Source organism: Ranitomeya imitator, chromosome 4 (assembly GCF_032444005.1).
Source record: "Ranitomeya imitator isolate aRanImi1 chromosome 4, aRanImi1.pri, whole genome shotgun sequence".
Lineage (NCBI taxonomy): Eukaryota > Metazoa > Chordata > Amphibia > Anura > Dendrobatidae > Ranitomeya > Ranitomeya imitator.
In genome coordinates this window covers 690261486-690281608 of record NC_091285.1, presented here as the reverse complement: position 1 = coordinate 690281608, position 20123 = coordinate 690261486, and the positions used below count along the sequence as shown (strand labels likewise).

The 20123-nt window shown below is 46.0% G+C and overlaps 1 protein-coding gene and 1 pseudogene across 1 annotated transcript; both read left to right on the top strand.

The window, feature by feature from the left end:
• Positions 1-1565: 1565 nt before the first annotated feature.
• LOC138674729 (zona pellucida sperm-binding protein 3-like) lies at positions 1566-5451 on the top strand. The gene is made up of 8 exons (XM_069762547.1): positions 1566-1991; positions 2763-2881; positions 3891-3994; positions 4071-4248; positions 4319-4439; positions 4615-4706; positions 4877-5010; positions 5207-5451. Exons 1-8 carry the CDS (start codon positions 1566-1568, stop codon positions 5449-5451), a joined length of 1419 nt encoding a protein of 472 aa, XP_069618648.1.
• A 9123-nt stretch (positions 5452-14574) lies between these two features.
• LOC138674728 (zona pellucida sperm-binding protein 3-like) lies at positions 14575-18745 on the top strand (annotated as a pseudogene).
• The last annotated feature ends 1378 nt before the right edge of the window (positions 18746-20123 follow it).

Below are 20123 nucleotides of genomic sequence, written 5' to 3'. Positions count from 1 at the left end.
GCACAACAAACCGCAAAAAACCCGCAGATATTTTTTTCGTCTGTGGGTTTGACCTCACAATGGAGGTCTATGGGTGCAGAACCGCTGCAGTTCCGCAAAAAGAAGTGACATGGTACTTTTTTACCGCAGCTATTCAGTGTGCCTTTTTTCACGATTTTCTGCAATGTGGGCACAGCAGTTCTTGTTTTCCATAGCGTACATTGTAATGTACCCTGCATGGAAAACAGCTGCGGACCCGCAGCGGCAAAATCGCGGCGGTTCCACATTAAAAAAAGGATTGTGTGAACATGGCCTAATAGTTTTCAACCTGGACAGTGCCAAGATGCAACCATCCAGGCTGAGAACCACTGGTGACCGAACTGTTGCGTCAGTGACCGGCGGTGACGTCATCGAGGTTACCTTCAGTCACTGAGGCTGCGTTCCCAGCCGGGCTGAACTGCGGTGACCTCAGCATCGGGGTTTTTTTTTTTAATGAGCCACAGGTGAAAAAATGTCCTGTGCGCTGTTACTATAACAAACCATTACATTTTTTTGCATTCTGCTTTTTGTTTTTTTGCTGCAGACACAACAGAGAAACCTTGCATTGTTACAGTTTAAAAAAAAATTGCACCATGACCTCAATGTGTGAACACAGCCAACAAATTCTTTGTGGATTTTTAACCATTACTTGACCGGTCAATCATCTTCAGCCGCTTGTGTCTTAGTTTTCACATGCAGAGTTTTCCACGAAAAATCACTGTAAAATTATTTCTGTTTCTTATACAGTTTTTAATGCAGTAAGAAAAAAAAGTTGGAAATTCCGGAAAAAAAAAAAGTGCAACGTGATCATAACATAACGGAGATACATATGATGGGACATTGCATCTAATAATTTCCTACGGTGTTACATTATGGAGTAACTGTGGCAAAGAGGAGCAAATCTTTCCAAGTGCTTTTGATTTTCTGTCCCTGGTCACAATTCACACATGACTCACTTGCCATAAACTTTGATGCAGGCCACGAGCAACCAGAACTTGCTAGCAAATTGGCTGGATATTAAAGCAAAACCACAGCCCTGTGATAGTCACCCACCAGCAGGTCACAGACGAGCTGCACAGATGTATTTTTTTTTCGCATGGCGCCATGTAATCCTAGCCTTAAAAATGCAAAAAAACTGAAAAATAAAAGCCCAGAAATTGAAGATGTGCCGCATACAAACTGCAGTCGTACCACGCAACTTACACTGAAGTCCATGGCAAGTGACTTGTGAGCAGCTACAGATAATTTACCAAAATACTTGTGACTTGGTGTCTCAGTCGTGGTAGGAAACAGGTCACAATCCAACACCAGAAGAAATTATTAGCTGCAATGTTTAGAGCCACACATGGACAATATAGTCCTGGTCCAAACCCAAAGAGATGTTAATAATCCCAGTGTGACTCCACCTCATCGCTGTGTCCTCTCCAGGTGTGGAGAAGAAGGTGGTCAGCTGAGGGTAATAAGGTGGAATAATGGTGGTGTGATGAGGAGGGTATAAAGCTCTGCTCCCTCCACCATCTCTTTGTGTGTCTTGTGCTGCAGTCAGGATGGAGCTGTGGGTCAGGTGGAGTTGTCTACTAGTGGTTCTCCTCTATGGAACAGGCTTTGGTAGCTCCTTGATCAGACACCAGCGTCAGTCAGGTGGTTGGTGGAGGAACTATCAGCCTGCTAGGGGGAATTCCAGAGGACTTGGACAACCTATATCTGGAATGATGTCTTCCAGATGGGACAGCAGGTATAATGGTAGAGACCAACAACTCCGAGACCTCACTCAAGCTCCATCCTCTGTCAGTGTGCAGTGTGGTGAGGACAGGATGGTGGTGATGGTGAACAGAGACTTCTATGGGAATGGTAAGCTGGTGAAGCCCTCAGACCTGACCCTGGGCTCCTGCAGGCCGGGACAGCAGACTACAGATAGTACTGTTGTGTTTGATAATAGTCTTCAAGAATGTGGTAACCTCTTACAGGGGAGTGCGCAGTATGACAATTCTACCAGTGACTTTTAGCTTTGCACATTGTTTTACTAGACATCAACACCAAATTGTATTTTCTATGACTGGCTGCATTCCTACCAAGGCTGATGTAGTAATGGGGAAAAGCTTAGAGGTTAGACTTTTTTTTTTTTCCCCTTCCCCCTTGGTTCTTTGAATTGAACATGAGGTCCAATCTGTGGTCAAAACTGTGGAGCTCAGCAGACTGATATATTGTGGAAGGAGAATGATTGAACTTAATTATGGTTAAGGCCTGCACTAGCTCTTCCTATGCTTGTGGGTTATGTACTAGGTGTCCCCAATCACTGGAGAAAGGTGGAATTATTAACTTAAGAATTATCTCCCCCCCACCAAAGAAAAAAACTAAACCTCTTTAAAAGTTGGGCAATGCAACCCACAGTACTGGAAAGTTTACCTTTAGGAACTTAATCCTGGCTCTGTCCACTGATGGTGGAGATATGGGAACAGGTAATGGTGCGTGAAACAAACCATGAACAGAAAGGCTGTTACTCTTGCCTGTGAACATGGCCACCACTAATGTTTGGAACATGGATAGTTGTCCCATTTCACTCCCAAACCTCTTCCATAAAGTGCTGAACCTAGAGATCCTTGGGGTCTTTAAAACGATTCTACATCAGTATATTTTTCCAGGCCTGTTGGTATTTAGCTCATGTACATCATGATCTTTCCAAGTTTTCTGTTACATCTGAATAAAGCGTGAGCAAAATAACTAACCTGTTGATGATCTTCAAGATGACTCCAGACTGGCTGATCTACAACTCCAACCTACGCTACACCCCCACCTCTTCCAGGAATGTGCCCATCATCAGGTCCAACTCTGCTGTGGTTCCTGTCCAGTGCTTCTACCCAAGGTAAGACTCTATATAAATGCAGGATACATATGAGGAGCTAAGATTCGTCAATATTCCTTGGAAAGGGCCCACATAGGATGTAGGCCATGAGATCCTTCAAAAGCTGACATTGGCCACACTGTTAATGCCACTAATTTCCATGGAGCTTTAACCATCATGTTGTGATTTAATGATTAATTCACTTTGTTCATTGTCATATTGGTTTTCTGGTTGTATAGCCCCCTAAAGTAAACTAGATTCTTGACTCCTGTAGCAACAATGAGTCCCGATGACTGCAATTCCAGGCGTCAATGCTTTTGCATTCAAAGAAATGCAGCGTTGGGTGGTGATGACTAAGCTGACCATGATCAATGCTATGACGACTGTTCTGACTATCTGATTGAACTTCATTTTAAACTCTATGTACAGTGCCTTGCAAAAGTATTCAGCCCCCTGGAACTTCTCAACCTTTTCCCACAAATGGCGATTTTCAGCTGTAATCACAGCAAAAGATGGCACGACAAAGTATTAAGTTAAAGGGGCCGAATAGTATTGCCCCCACCCACCCACTTTTCAGTTTTTGAACTTACAAAATTTTAAATAACCAATAAATTTTGTTCAACTTCACAATTGTTTTCCACTTGTTTCTTCACCAAAAAATTTACATTTGCTATCTTTGTTTCAAACATATGTGGGAAAAGGCTGAAAAATTCCAGGGGCCAAATACTTTATCAAGGCACTGTACATGGAGAGGTTAATGTTTTTCACATGCTCAAATGTCTTCTGCTGTGAGACCAGCCTACACATCACTGTCAAAACCCAAAACTAGGCTTGAGTTGGGGTAGTAGCACCTCATTCATTGTAGCATGTGATAACCATCTTGTGACCGATCTGGGGTCATGTAGCCTCATCTTTGTTGTACTTCTAACAAGTAACAGTGTCATGTAATGGACATTGACCAGGACAACAAATGTGAATGATTGGATGTCAGTTGTCACTCTTCTAGTCCTTATAACTCTATCTTGTCTAGACATGGTAATGTGAGCAGCAATGCCATCAAGCCAACATGGACTCCATTCAGCACCACAGTGACCTCGGAGGAGAGGCTGGCATTCTCCTTGCAGCTTATGACTAGTAAGGTTTAACACTTAGGGTAATGGAGCCATGTCTTGTGATCAGCTTAATGAGATGTGTGTGTTTCCCTCTTTAGCGGACTTCAGTTCCCCCAGTTCTGTACTGGTCTTTCAGCTTGGTGAGAAATTGTACATAGAAGCCTCTCTGGATATCCAGAACCATGTTCCGATGCTCCTGTTTGTTGACCGCTGTGTGGCCACCATTACTCCGGATATGGACTCCAGACCCAGTTATGACATAATCTCCAACAATGGGTAAGTAGTAAAAATCAATATTGTATATGACTCCAAGAAGCCCAATATCTACAACTGATCTGTTCTACAGATGCATGATGGATAGTATGGAAGAAGATTCTTCCTCTGTCTTTGTTTCACCAAGACCTCAAGCCAACAAGCTCCGCTTCATGGTTGATGCCTTCAGATTCACTGAGAGCGCTGCATCTATGGTGAGGATGAGGACACCTACATAATTCATCCAGGTTATACATTCAACTTGCACGAAGGCTGCCAAAAAGTGCAGATATTCCTTACTCAAAGTAACATGCTACAGAGCTTACTTTTACCAAAAAATATCCAGTGGATAAAATGAAATTGCCATCTTCTGGTATTTTGTTCTCCTAGATCTACATCACATGTACCCTAAGAGCTGCTGACATCAACCAGACCCCTGATCCCATGAATAAGGCCTGCTCCTACAACAAGGCATCTAGCAGGTAAGACCCACCATACATCTGGCTGGTGACAACAATTCAATGGCTGGTTATTATTCACGGAGGCTTAGAAAAATTGGATTAGTTAGGCAATTCAAAGATTGACTGACAACTGTCCATAATCTCTCTCCTCCACAATCTCCAATCTAACCTCCTGATATCTTTCTCTTCAGCTGGACCTCTGTGGAAGGATCTAGTGGGATCTGTCAGTGCTGCACCACCAGAAACTGTGCGACTGCTGCCAGCCAGAGAAGACAATGGGGATCCTCTTCAGGAAGGCAAAGGGGACTTGGGAAGAGGGATGTTGGTGAGACAGATTTCTTGTAGTTGGCTATAGAACCCTCAGTTCTGTGACTATATGAAAAAATAAATAAATTCATGGAGACTACACCTTCTGCCCAAGTGATTTTAGATGTGTTGTCTACCAGACCCATATTACATAGGCTGGACCTGTAGTCTACTAACTGAGCCATAATGTATATTTGTTTACATCTTCCTGACAGATTCTCATGTAGAGAAACATGGCACAGCCACCCTGGGTCCCATACTAGTGACTGGATCCAAGTCCAACCAGGTAACCGGAGCAGGAACCCTCCAAGCTTCCAGGATGACAGCAGAACGTGAACCTCTACAGCTGTGGGTGCTGGTGGCCATCGGATCTGTCACTTCAGTAGTCGTTGCTGTTGCTCTTACTGTGGCTGGGAAATGTCTTCTGAAAAGATCTCACAAAGAATCTGTGCAGCAATAAACACAAATTGAGTAAGATTTGTTTTGCCTTCTAGTGATTGTTAGGGACTGGGCACGTCTCTAGATGGCTTGATGCAGTCATGATAGCCTGACACTTAATTAGATGAATCATTAAATGGCCACTTATATATTGGTTGGTCTACCCCTGGAGAAGCCGTGGAATAAGACACCAACTGCAACAAGCCCAATCTCAGGATTTCTCTATAGGAGACTCGGACCAGTGGTCCATACCCCTGAAATCAGAACATATGAAATCCATTTATTAACTTCTAGTATGTATGTTCGTTCTAAGGGTTTTTCCGTCTGTCCTGGAAATCCCACTTCTCTGATTGGTCGAGGCCTAGCGGCCTCGACCAATCTGCGACGGGCACAGCGACGATGATGTCATAAAGGACGTAGACATCCCACGTCTCTGATTCAGCGATGGGCACAGTATCGATGTAGATGTTAAATGGTTGCCATGGCGACAATGATGTCATAAAGGTTGCCTCAACCAATCAGCAACGGGCACAGTATGGGCATGCATAGAGAATATCCAACAATGGTAAGGGCTTAGGACAGGACCAAATGACTTGTATACAAGCAACGTCGGACTGGAGTAGCTTGGGCCCACCAGAGAACATCATTCTAAGGGCCCACCATGCTTAAAGGTACCTTCACACTAAGCGACGCTGCAGCGATACCGACAACGATTTCGATCGCTGCAGCGTCGCTGTGTGGTCGCTGGAGAGCTGTCGCACAGACAGTTCTCCAGCGACCAACGATCCCGAGGTCCCCGGTAACCAGGGTAAACATCGGGTTACTAAGAGCAGGGCCGTGCTTAGTAACCTGATGTTTACCCTGGTTATTATTGTAAATGTGAAAAAACAAACACTACATACTTACATTCCGGTGTCTGGTCACGTCCCCCGCCGTCAGCTTCCCGCACTGACTGAGCGCCGGCCGTGAAGTACAGCGGTGACGTCACCGCTGTGCTGTACTTTACGGCCGGCGCTCACCAGTCAATGCGGGAAGCTGAAGGCAAGGGACATGACCAGACACCGGGAATGTAAGTATGTAGTGTTTATTTTTTCACATTTACAATGGTAACCAGGGTAAACATCGGGTTACTAAGCGCGGCCCTGCACTTAGTAACCCGATGTTTACCCTGGTTACCTGGGGGCTTCGGATCGTTGGTCGCTGGAGCGCGGTCTGTGTGACAGTTCTCCAGCGACCAAACAGCGACGCTGCAGCGATCGACATCGTTGTCGGTATCGCTACAGCGCCGCTTAGTGTGAAGGTACCTTAAGGGGTACTAGATGCAGAGTCTTCCCTTAGCTTCCATCTAGTCAAGCACCCTTATCTGCAGCAGATAATTATGGGTAAACATGACAAGTGCAGCCGAACACAATGATATTCTATAAGAACAAAGATTTTATTATTTAGACATGTGCCACATACACACTAGACATGACACATACGCACAAGTCACACCCTAGACACAGGATACATACACGTGATACACATGACACACTTACACAGCATACAAACACCAGTCACACACTAGACACAGGATTAGAGATGAGCAGACCCTTGGATGTTCGGGTCCAGCCGAACAGTTGCAAAAAAAGTCCAGATTCGGGTACAGAACAGTACCCTGACCCCATTCACTTGAATGGGGGTCCCGAACTACCAGTGTTTGCCACTCTGTCTTGCAACTCAGAGTGGTAAACACTGCTTCTGATCGGCGGTAAAATCATCCCCGCCAGTCAGACAGCTGAGGTCCACACGCTGTCAAATGATCTGAACCCGCAGCTGTTATCGGAAGTATAGTTTACCTCCGTTTACTGGCGTCGGCTAACCTCATCGAGGTTAAGGTAGGTCACTGAGGCGGTGTTCCCAGCTGGGCCCCTGAACTGCAGTGGCCCTCATCATCCGTCCGTCTCCACACAGCGCCTCGTCATCCGTCCGTCTCCACACAGCGCCTCGTCATCCCTCCTTCTCCACACAGCGCCTCGTCATCCCTCCTTCTCCACACAGCGCCTCGTCATCCCTCCTTCTCCACACAGCGCCTCGTCATCCCTCCTTCTCCACACAGCGCCTCGTCATCCCTCCTTCTCCACACAGCGCCTCGTCATCCCTCCTTCTCCACACAGCGCCTCGTCATCCCTCCTTCTCCACACAGCGCCTCGTCATCCCTCCTTCTCTACACAGCGCCTCGTCATCCCTCCTTCTCCACACAGCGCCTCGTCATCCCTCCTTCTCCACACAGCGCCTCGTCATCCCTCCTTCTCCACACAGCGCCTCGTCATCCCTCCTTCTCCACACAGCGCCTCGTCATCCCTCCTTCTCCACACAGCGCCTCGTCATCCCTCCTTCTCCACACAGCGCCTCGTCATCCCTCCTTCTCCACACAGCGCCTCGTCATCCCTCCTTCTCCACACAGCGCCTCGTCATCCCTCCTTCTCCACACAGCGCCTCGTCATCCCTCCTTCTCCACACAGCGCCTCGTCATCCCTCCTTCTCCACACAGCGCCTCGTCATCCCTCCTTCTCCACACAGCGCCTCGTCATCCCTCCTTCTCCACACAGCGCCTCGTCATCCCTCCTTCTCCACACAGCGCCTCGTCATCCCTCCTTCTCCACACAGCGCCTCGTCATCCCTCCTTCTCCACACAGCGCCTCGTCATCCCTCCTTCTCCACACAGCGCCTCGTCATCCCTCCTTCTCCACACAGCGCCTCGTCATCCCTCCTTCTCCACACAGCGCCTCGTCATCCCTCCTTCTCCACACAGCGCCTCGTCATCCCTCCTTCTCCACACAGCGCCTCGTCATCCCTCCTTCTCCACACAGCGCCTCGTCATCTTCCCTATACAAGCCCCACTCTAGTTACATCAACCCTTTCCAAAAAACATCCTCTCACCACTCACTGAATCCTGGGTCTTCATTCCTATTTGTTCAAGGGTTCATTGCGCAGCCCCATGGTGCAGCCTCTCATTTCATTCCTCTCCAGCAGCCTGAGCCTCAGAACAACGCTGCTTCCTGGTCACTGGTCTGATGGAGGCCCTGCCCCTTCCGGTGACATCATGCCATTGCCCTCAGGTTCTAAAAAAAAAAATCTTCAACTCCGCTCTAGAGGCTGTGTGCTGTACAGTGCAGTCTCACAGCCTGTGGCTCTGTGCTGTGCGGGTTAGGCTACTTTCACACTAGGATGTGTCGTGCTTCTGCGGACCGTCGGGAGCAAAAAACGCTACATGTAACGTTTTTTGCTCCTGACGGACCGCTTTTTCCGACCGCGCATGCGTGGCCGGAACTCCGCCCCCACCTCCCCGCACCTTACAAGAAATGCATCCACTGCCTCCATTGTGCAATGCGTTAAACACTAGCGTCGGAATCTCTCCCCAAAGCAATTGCGACGGGGAGATTCCGACGCTAGTGTGAAAGTAGCCTTATTCCGCACCCAGTGCCGGCTATCTGCACTGCTCAGCAACAAGTGATGTGAGGTGAGTGCTTTCTCATCACCTGCTGCTGCCGCTTCTATTGATCTTATTCAGCACTCCACAGCTGATAGAGCGGTGAGTGCCACGAGATCAGCAGAAGCCGCAGCAAATGATGACAAAGCTCTCACATGAGTCACATCACTTGTTGCTGAGCAGTGCAGACGGCTGCCACTGGGTATGGAATAAAGAACTCACCGCTGGGTGCAGGCACTAATAATGAATTGAATGAGGCAGGAGTCTGCTGCTGGTGAGGGGGAGGGCCCACCGGAGGATTCTCCGATCTCCCGGTGGCCCAGTCCGAGCCTGGAGACGTTGCAGCGTCCTGGCTAGCGATATCGTGTTGGACACGCAGCAGCGATCTGGATCCTGCTGTGCCATCGTTGGTCGGAGCAGAAAGTCCAGAACTTTATTTTGTCGCTGGATCTCCCGCAGGCATCGCTGAATCGGCGTGGGTGATGCCGATTCAGCGATGTCTTCACTGGTAACCAGGGTAAACATCGGGTTACTAAGCGCAGGGCCGCACTTAGTAACCAGATGTTTACCCTGGTTGCCAGAGTAAAAAAACAAACACTACATACTTACCTTCCGGTGTCTGTCCTCCGGCGCTGTGCTTCTCTGCACTGTGAGCGCCGGAAAGCAGAGCACAGCGGTGACGTCACCGCTGTGCTTTCCGGCTGGCGCTCAGTCAGTGCAGAGAAGCACAGTCCCGGAGGACAGACACCGGAAGGTAAGTATGTAGTGTTTGTTTTTTTTACACTGGTAACCAGGGTAAACATCGGGTTACTAAGCGCGGCCCTGCGCTTAGTAACCCAATGTTTACCCTGGTTACCAGGGGACCGGCATCGTTGGTCGCTGGAGAGCTGTCTGTATGACAGCTCTCCAGCGACGCTGCAGCGATCGGGATCGTTGTCTGGATCGCTGCAGCGTCGCTTAATGTGACGGTGCCTTTACTGTTTTGCGTTTTACAATTTATTTGCACTAGATTAGATGGCAGACAAACTGTGCTATAAAGGAGTTGACAAAAAAAATAAAGCAGAACTGGGGAGTCAGTCGGGACAGTGGAGGAGTCAAATGGTTTACTCAGAAAAACAAAAAACCCCAGACCTGTTCTTGCCCAGAATATGGTTGGGAGGTGATCGAGTAGATGTCTGTTGTGCCACAGGTGAGTATGAGGGGAGAGAACATTGATACGTGAGTAACGCATGGTTTTAGCAACCACACATGTTGGAGTCACCACATAAGTGGTCAAAGTAAGGCCAGCTCTACAGTTACTCCTGACTAGAAGGAGCTGCAGCCTCCCAGAGGATAACACATGCAATACGTCTTCATACACATACAATAACCATGATGTGCAACATAATCCTCTCCACCCCTACTGGTGAGCAGTGTGTAATGCCATGATGGTGGGCAAAACGTTCCAAAACTCAACAGGGAAGCAGTACGGTATTAGATTGTTCACCAATTTAAGGCTGCATGTGAACGTGGCCTCAAGTATGTAGGCAAGATGAGAGTTCAGGAGAAAAGCAGCGGAACACCTTCAGGATATCAAAGAAGCATAACCCATTGGCCAAACATGTCAATGAAGAGCATTCAGGAACATTCTCAGCAAAGTCATGGAGATTTCTAGTTGGAAAACCTGAGCAGAGAACTTTCAAGCTGCATCTACCGCCTTTCACAGTATCACCATTTGGTCTAATGAACAACTGACATACAAAGACTTGTCATCTAACAGGGTTATTTACTGTGCCAACCCCTGAAGCAAGCTAGGGATAGTATATTAGGGATGTTTTTAGGGCAGCATAGGTACCATTACCCTCCCCCTTATATCCGCCTGTAATGGAACTTTTCTGATAATGGTGATGTACAATTTATTTCATTAACCACCCAAGCACTAACGATTTATAATAATCATTTTTCACATCAAACATACCTACTTTTTTTTTTTTTTTTTGCCTTAGCCATTTTGTTTTTTTACCTCCACTTCCTCTCCTGACTAGGATTCCAAAACCTCTCTAGCGCTCAGGGGTAATAAGTGGGCACAATGTCTCCTCACACTGCTCCAATCTGCAGATGAACCACATAAAGAATAAGGTGCATGTCCTGGACTCCCGGATAAACTGTGGCAAACCGGCTTCAGCTTTCCAGCATTGTTCTCTAGCACAATGAAATCCTGGCCATGTAGTTTTGCATTGTGAGCAGTAGGCATAACCTATTCTAGGGCAGTGTTCTCACATGTGTAAATGCTGCGTTTTTTTCCACTGGGCTTTTTTTTTTTTTTTAAGTGATCTGATCACACCAAAATACACGATCTATGATTGTTGCATTTTTCCCTTTGTTTTAGTCCTGTTTCACATGTCCTGAATCCTGATATAGATGTGTCCATGTGTGTAATTCTTGTGGCAACCGTGTGTCGCACCAATACCACAAGTACCGGCAGATGTGTAGTTAGCGCTGTTGCCTTGTGCTGAGAACGACTCTCATCATTCTCTCCTGCTCTGCCGGTGATCAGCGCGAGCAGGGGAGAAGGATGAGTTATATTCAAATGATAACACAAGAGCAGGTGGCGACTAATGGGAGTATTCTTCAGCCGCTGAGTGCACAATAAATAAATTTAAAAAGTTTGTTTCCTTGTATTTTCTATAACCAGCCAGGCAAAACTGACAGCTGGGGGCTGCAACCCTCCGTTGTCAGCTTCAACAAGGCTGGTTATCAAGAATAGAGGGGTCCGCTTGAGTTTTCTTTTAAGTAAATAATTTAAAAAAAATGGTATGGGGTCCCCCACAGATTTGACAACCAGATAGCAAAGGGCTAATATTCTCAGGCTGGTAAGGGGCCTTGAATATTGGCCCCTCCACTCCAGCCTGAAAATAGCAGGCTGCAGCTACCCAGAGAAGACACACCTATTAAATGCGCTTGTCCCGGCTCTTCCCACTTGGCCTGTAGCAGTGGCAACTTAAGTTCATGTTTGTGGGGTTGATGTCACCTTTGTATTATCTGGTGACATCAAGCCCACAGCTTAGTAATGGAGAGGCATCTTGCTTTTAATACATTTAGGAAGCCGTAATGGCACAGCGAATATAAAAAACATAGAGTAGGACTGCCCCATTATGAGAATGTGTGTCAGGGTGGCTCAAAGAATTGATCAATTGTTTGCTAAATGTCTCATTTTTAAATAGTTAGAAATCAATATATGCACTTTATTGTGTTCTGACCATAAGCAGCCCTGGCTTCTCCCCTTTTTTTATCTAAAAGACACCTATCCATTACTAATCCTATAGTTGTATGGTAAATAAAGACACAGCCACAATAAAGTCCTTTATTAGAAACAAAACACAATTTTCCATTTTTATTACACAATACCAAACAGAGTTATACTCACCTAACGCTTATTCCTCCGAAGCCCTCGTCTCCTGTAATAAAAATAAAATAACAACAATATCCCTCACCTGTCCGTTGTTCTGTCCCACGCCGTAATCCATGTCTCGGGGATTCAGGCCATGTTCACACGTTCCTGATTTCCCTGCTGTTTTTTCTGCACTAAAAACCGCAGCTCTTAGCAGAAAACGCAGGTGCGTTTTTTGGTGCTTTTTGGTGCGGTTTTTAGTGCAGTTTCTGTGTGTTTTCTAGGAAGTTTTCTTTAGGGTTAAAATGGCTGAAAATACCCTAACCCTACCCCTAGTTCTAAATGTAGTGGGGAAAAAAAAAATTATTTATTTTATTATTGTTACTACCTATGGGGGTGATAAAGGGGGGGGGGGGCATTTACCTTTTTTTTATTTTGATCACTGTGAGGTTCTCACAGTGATCAAAATGTGCCTGTAACGAATCTGTCGGCCGGCAGATTTGGCGGGCGCACTGCGCATGCGCCCACCATTTTGGAAGATGGCGGCGCCCAGGGAGAAGACGGCCGGACGGACACCGGGAGGCCCGGTAAGTATAAGGGGGGGAGATTAGGGCACGGGGGGGGCGTCGGAGCATGGGGGGGTGGCATCGGAGCACGGGGGGGCAGCCACACTCCGCCCACGCACTTCCTGCTGCAGCGGTTCTGCACCACAAACCGTAGAAAACCCGCAGATATTTTTTTCGTCTGCGGGTTTTACTGCGGGTTTGACCTCACAATGGAGGTCTATGGGTGCAGAACCGCTGCAGTTCCGCAAAAAGAAGTGACATGGTACTTCTTTTTTACCGCAGCTATTCAGCGCGCCTTTTTTCGCGATTTTCCGCAATGTGGGCACAGCAGTTCTTGTTTTCCATAGGGTACATTGTAATGTACCCTGCATGGAAAACAGCTGCGGACCCGCAGCGGCAAAATCGCGGCGGTTCCACATTAAAAAAAGGATTGTGTGAACATGGCCTAATAGTTTTCAACCTGGACAGTGCCAAGATGCAACCATCCAGGCTGAGAACCACTGGTGACCGAACTGTTGCGTCAGTGACCGGCGGTGACGTCATCGAGGTTACCTTCAGTCACTGAGGCTGCGTTCCCAGCCGGGCTGAACTGCGGTGACCTCAGCACCGGGGTTTTTTTTTTTAATGAGCCACAGGTGAAAAAACGTCCTGTGCGCTGTTACTATAACAAACCATTACATTTTTTTGCATTCTGCTTTTTGTTTTTTTGCTGCAGACACGACAGAGAAACCTTGCATTGTTACAGTTTAAAAAAAAATTGCACCATGACCTCAATGTGTGAACACAGCCAACAAATTCTTTGTGGATTTTTAACCATTACTTGACCGGTCAATCATCTTCAGCCGCTTGTGTCTTAGTTTTCACATGTCTCACCTGCAAACACTGCAGAGTTTTCCACGAAAAATCACTGTAAAATTATTTCTGTTTCTTATACAGTTTTTAATGCAGTAAGAAAAAAAATTTGGAAATTCCGGAAAAAAAAAAGTGCAACGTGATCATAACATAACGGAGATACATATGATGGAACATTGCATCTAATAATTCCCTATGGTGTTACATTATGGAGTAACTGTGGCAAAGAGGAGCAAATCTTTCCAAGTGCTTTTGATTTTCTGTCCCTGGTCACAATTCACACGTGACTCACTTGCCATAAACTTTGATGCAGGCCACGAGCAACCAGAACTTGCTAGCAAATTGGCTGGATATTAAAGCAAAACCACAGCCCTGTGATAGTCACCCACCAGCAGGTCACAGACGAGCTGCACAGATGTATTTTTTTTTTTCACATGGCGCCATGTAATCCTAGCCTTAAAAATGCAAAAAACCTGAAAAATAAAAGCCCAGAAATTGAAGATGTGCCGCATACAAACTGCAGTCGTACCACGCAACTTACACTGAAGTCCATGGCAAGTGACTTGCGAGCAGCTACAGATAATCTACCAAAACACTTGTGACTTGGTGTCTCAGTCGTGGTAGGAGACAGGCCACAATCCAACACCAGAAGAAATTATTAGCTGCAATGTTTAGAGCCACACATGGACAATATAGTCCTGGTCCAAACCCAAAGAGATGTTAATAATCCCAGTGTGACTCCACCTCATCGCTGTGTCCTCTCCAGGTGTGGAGAAGAAGGTGGTCAGCTGAGGGTAATAAGGTGGAATAATGGTGGTGTGATGAGGAGGGTATAAAGCTCTGCTCCCTCCACCATCTCTTTGTGTGTCTTGTGCTGCAGTCAGGATGGAGCTGTGGGTCAGGTGGAGTTGTCTACTAGGGGTTCTCCTCTGTGGAACAGGCTTTGGTAGCTCCTTAATCAGACACCAGCGTCAGTCAGATGCTTGGTGGAGGAACTATCAGCCTGCTAGGGGGAATTCCAGAGGACTTGGACAGTCTATATCTGGAATGATGTCTTCTAGATGGGACAGCAGGTATAATGGTAGAAACCAACAACTCTGAGACCTCACTCAGGCTCCATCCTCTGTCAGTGTGCAGTGTGGTGAGGACAGGATGGTGGTGATGGTGAACAGAGACTTCTATGGGAATGGTAAGCTGGTGAAGCCCACAGACCTGACCCTGGGCTCCTGCAGGCCAGGACCGCAGACTACAGATAGTACTGTGGTGTTTGAGAATGGTCTTCAAGAATGTGGTAACCTCTTACAGGTGAGTGCTCAGTATGACAACTCTACCAGTGACTTTTAGCTTTGCACATTGTTTTACTAGACATCAACACCAAATTGTATTTTCCATGACTGGCTGTATTCCTACCAAGGCTGATGTAGTAATGGGGAAAAGCTTATTAGATAGATTTTTTTTTTTTTTTTTTTTTTCCCCCTTGGTTCTTTGAATTGAACATGAGGCCAATCTGTGGTCATGACTGTAGAGCAGGTGGAGCTCAGCAGACTGATATATTGTGGAAGGAGAATGATTGAACTTAATTATGGTTAAGGCCTGCACTTGCTCTTCCTATGCTTGTGGGTTATATACTAGGTGTCCCCAATCACTGGAGAAAGGTGGAAGTATTAACTTCAGAATTATCTCAGTCACCCCCCCCCCCCCCCCCAAAAAAAAAAAAAAAACAAAAAAAAACACCTTTTAAGGGTATGTGCACACGTTCAGGATTTGGTCAGGATTTTTCATCGGTATTTGTAGCCAAAACCAGGAGTGGAAGAATTAGAGGAAAAGTATAATAGGAACATATGCACCACTTCTGTATTTATCACCCACTCCTGGTTTTGGCTACAAATACTGATGAAAAATCCTGACCAAATCCTGATGCAATCCTGAACGTGTGCACATACCCTAAAAGTTGGGCAATGCAACCCACAGTCCTGGAAAGTTTACCTTTACGAACTTAATCCTGGCTCTGTCCACTGATGGTGGAGATATGGGAACAGGTAATGGTGCGTGAAACAAACCATGAACAGCAAGGCTGTTGCTCTTGCCTGTTAACATGGCCACCACTAATGTTTGGAACATGGATAGTTGTCCCATTTCCCTCCCAAACCTCTTCCATAAAGTGCTGAACCTAGAGATCCTTGGGGTCTTTAAAACGATTCTACATCAGTATATTTTTCCAGGCCTGTTGGAAAGATCATGATGTTCATGAGCTAAATACCAAGTTTTCTGTTACATCTGAATAAAGCATGAGCAAAATAACTAACCTATTGATGATCTTCAAGATGACTCCAGACTGGCTGATCTACAACTCCAACCTACGCTACACCCCCACCTCTTCCAGGAATGTGCCCATCATCAGGTCCAACTCTGCTGTGGTTCCTGTCCAGTGCTTCTACCCAAGGTAAGACTCTATATAAATGCAGGATACATATGAGGAGCTAAGATTCGTCAATATTCCTTGGAAAGGGCCCACATAGGATGTAGGCCATGAGATCCTTCAAAAGCTGACATTGGCCACACTGTTAATGCCACTAATTTCCATGGAGCTTTAACCATCATGTTGTGATTTAATGATTAATTCACTTTGTTCATTGTCATATTGGTTTTCTGGTTGTAAAGCCCCCTAAAGTAAACTAGATTCTTGACTCCTGTAGCAACAATGAGTCCCGATGACTGCAATTCCAGGCATCAATGCTTTTGCATTCAAAGAAATGCAGCGTTGGGTGGTGATGACTAAGCTGACCATGATCAATGCTATGACGACTGTTCTCTGACTATCTGATTGAACTTCATCTTTAAACTCTATGTACAGTGCCTTGCAAAAGTATTCAGCCCCCTGGAACTTCTCAACCTTTTCCCACAAATGGCGATTTGCAGCTGTAATCACAGCAAAAGATGGCACGACAAAGTATTAAGTTAAAGGGGGCCGGATAGTATTGCCCCCCCCCCCCCCCCACCCACTTTTCAGTTTTTGAACTTACAAAATTTTAAATAACCAATAAATTTTGTTCAACTTCACAATTGTTTTCCACTTGTTTCTTCACCAAAAAATTTACATTTGCTATCTTTGTTTGAAACATATGTGGGGAAAAGGCTGAAATTCCATGGGCCGAATACTTTATCAAGGCACTGTACATGGAGAGGTTCATGTTTTTCACATACAAATGTCTTCTGCTGTGAGACCAGCCTACACATCACTGTCAAAACCCAAAACTAGGCTTGAGTTGGGGTAGTAGCACCTCATTCACTGTAGTATGTGTTGACCATCTTGTGACCGATCGGGGGTCATGTAGCCTCACCTTTGTTGTACTTCTAACAAGTAACAGTGTCATGTAACGGACATTGACCAGGACAACAAATGTGAATGATTGGATGTCAGTTGTCACTCTTCTAGTCCTTATATCTCTATCTTGTCTAGGCATGGTAATGTGAGCAGTAATGCCATCAAGCCAACATGGACTCCATTCAGCACCACAGTGACCTCGGAGGAGAGGCTGGCATTCTCCTTGCAGCTCATGACTAGTAAGGTTTAACATTTAGGGTAATGGAGCCATGTCTTGTGATCAGTTTAATGAGGTGTGTGTGTGTGTTTCCCTCTTCAGCGGACTTCAGTTCCCCCAGTTCTGTACTGGTCTTTCAGCTTGGTGAGAAATTGTACATAGAAGCCTCTCTGGATATCCAGAACCATGTTCCGATGCTCCTGTTTGTTGACCGCTGTGTGGCCACCATTACTCCGGATATGGACTCTAGACCCAGTTATGACATAATCTCCAACAATGGGTAAGTTATAAAAATCAATATTGTACATGACTCCAAGAAGCCCAATATCTACAACTGATCTGTTCTACAGATGCATGATGGATAGTATGGAAGAAGATTCTTCCTCTGTCTTTGTTTCACCAAGACCTCAAGCCAACAAGCTCCGCTTCATGGTTGATGCCTTCAGATTCACTGACAGCGCTGCATCTACGGTGAGGACACCTACTTAATTCATCCAGGTTATACATTCAACTTGCACGAAGGCTGCCAAAAAGTGCAGATATTCCTTACTCAAAGTAACATGTTACAGAGCTTATTTCTAACAAAAAATATCCAGTGGATAAAATGAAATTGCCATCTTCTGGTATTTTGTTCTCCTAGATCTACATCACATGTACCCTGAGAGCTGCTGACATCAACCAGACCCCTGATCCCATGAATAAGGCTTGCTCCTACAACAAGGCATCTAGCAGGTGAGACCCACCATACATCTGGCTGGTGACGACAATTCAATGGCTGGTTATTATTCACGGAGTCTTAGAAAAATTGGGTTAGTTAGGCAATTCAATGATTGACTGACAACTGTCCATAATCTCTCTCCTCCACAATCTCCAATCTAACCTCCTGATATCTTTCTCTTCAGCTGGACCTCTGTGGAAGGATCTAGTGGCATCTGCCAGTGCTGCACCACCAGAAACTGTGCAACTGCTGCCAGCCAGAGAAGACAATGGGGATCCTCTTCAGGAAGGCAAAGGGGACTTGGGAAGAGGGATGTTGGTGAGACAGATTTCTTGCAGTTGGTTATAGAACCTCAGTTTTGTGACTATATGAAAAAATAAATTAATGGAGACTACACCTTCTGCCCAAGTGATTTTAGATGTGTTGTCTACCAGACCCATATTACATAGGCTGGACCTGTAGTCTACTAACTGAGCCATAATGTACAGACTGCCTTAATGGGCACTAATTAGGATTACACTCAATATTTGTTTAAATCTTCCTGACAGGTTCTCATGTAGAGAAACATGGCACAGCCACCCTGGGTCCCATACTAGTGACTGGATCCAAGTCCAACCAGGTTACCGGAGCAGGAACCCTCCAAGCTTCCAGGATGACGGCAGAACGTGAACCTCTACAGCTGTGGATGCTGGTGGCCATCGGATCTGCCACTTCAGTAGTCGTTGCTGTTGCTCTTACTGTGGCTGGGAAATGTCTTCTGAAAAATTTTTCCCACAAAGAATCTGTGCAGCAATAAACACAATTTGAGTAAGATTTGTTTTGCCTTCTAGTGATTGTTAGGGACTGGGCAAGTCTCTAGATGGCTTGATGCAGTCATGATGGCCTGACACTTAATTAGATGAATCTTTAAATGGCCACTTATATATTGGTTGGTTTACCCCTGGAGAAGTCGTGGAATAAGATCTTTGATCAAAGCATTTAAGATGCCTAGAAAACACTTGTGAGGCAAGAACCTTGGGAACATAAAATGGGCATGCATAGAGAATATCCAACAATGGTAAGGGCTTAGGACAGGACCAAATGACTTGTATACAAGTCCCTTAAGCATTTCTACAGCAACAATCTGAATCTAGTTGGGGAGGGGGAGGTTAGTAACTTTGTAGGAATCCATGCTGTATAAGAGTCTTTTGAGCTCAGCACCAAGTCCTCCCCTTCACAATTTTGTCCCACTTAACTAGGGTATTTGCTAAGGTTTTATGGGAAGATGTAGATAACGCAACTACCTGGCTAAAGGTACCGTCACACTGAACGATATCGCTAACGATCCGTGACGTTGCAGCGTCCTGGATAGCGATATCGTTGTGTTTGACACACAGCAGCGATCTGGATCCTGCTGTGACATCGTTGGTCGGAGCAGAAAGTCCAGAACTTTATTTCGTCGCTGGATCAGTGTGTGACGCTGATTCAGCGATGTCTTCACTGGTAAACATCAGGCTACTAAGCGCAGGGCCGCACTTAGTAACCAGATGTTTACCCTGGTTACTAGCATAAAAAAAAACACAAACACTACATTTACCTTCCGGTGTCTGTCCTCCGGCACTGTGCTTCTCTGCACTGTGAGCGCCGGCCAGCCGGAAAGCAGAGCACAGCAGTGACGTCACCACTGTGCTTTCCAGCTGGCGCTCAGTCAGTGCAGAGAAGCACAGTGCCGGAGGACAGACACCGGAAGGTAAATATGTAGTGTTTTTTTTTTTTTTTTTTTTTTTTTTTATATGCTAGTAACCAGGGTAAACATCAGGTTACTAAGCGTGGCCCTGCGCTTAGTAACCCTATGTTTACCCTGGTTACCAGGGGACCGGCATCGTTGGTCGCTGGAGAGCTGTCTGTATGACAGCTCTGCAGCGATCGTTGTCTGGATCGCTGCAGCGTCGCTTAATGTGACGGTGCCTTTACTCTTTTGGGTTTTACAATTTATTTGCACTAGATTAGATGGCAGACAAACTGTGCTAGAAACGGAGTTGACAAAAAAATAAAGCAGAATTGGGGAGTGAGTCCGGACAGTGGAGGAGTCAAATGGTTTACTCAGAAAAACAAAAAACCCAGAGCTGCTCTTGCCCAGAATATGGTTGGGAGGTGATTGAGTAGATGTCTGTTGTGCCACAGGTGAGTATGAG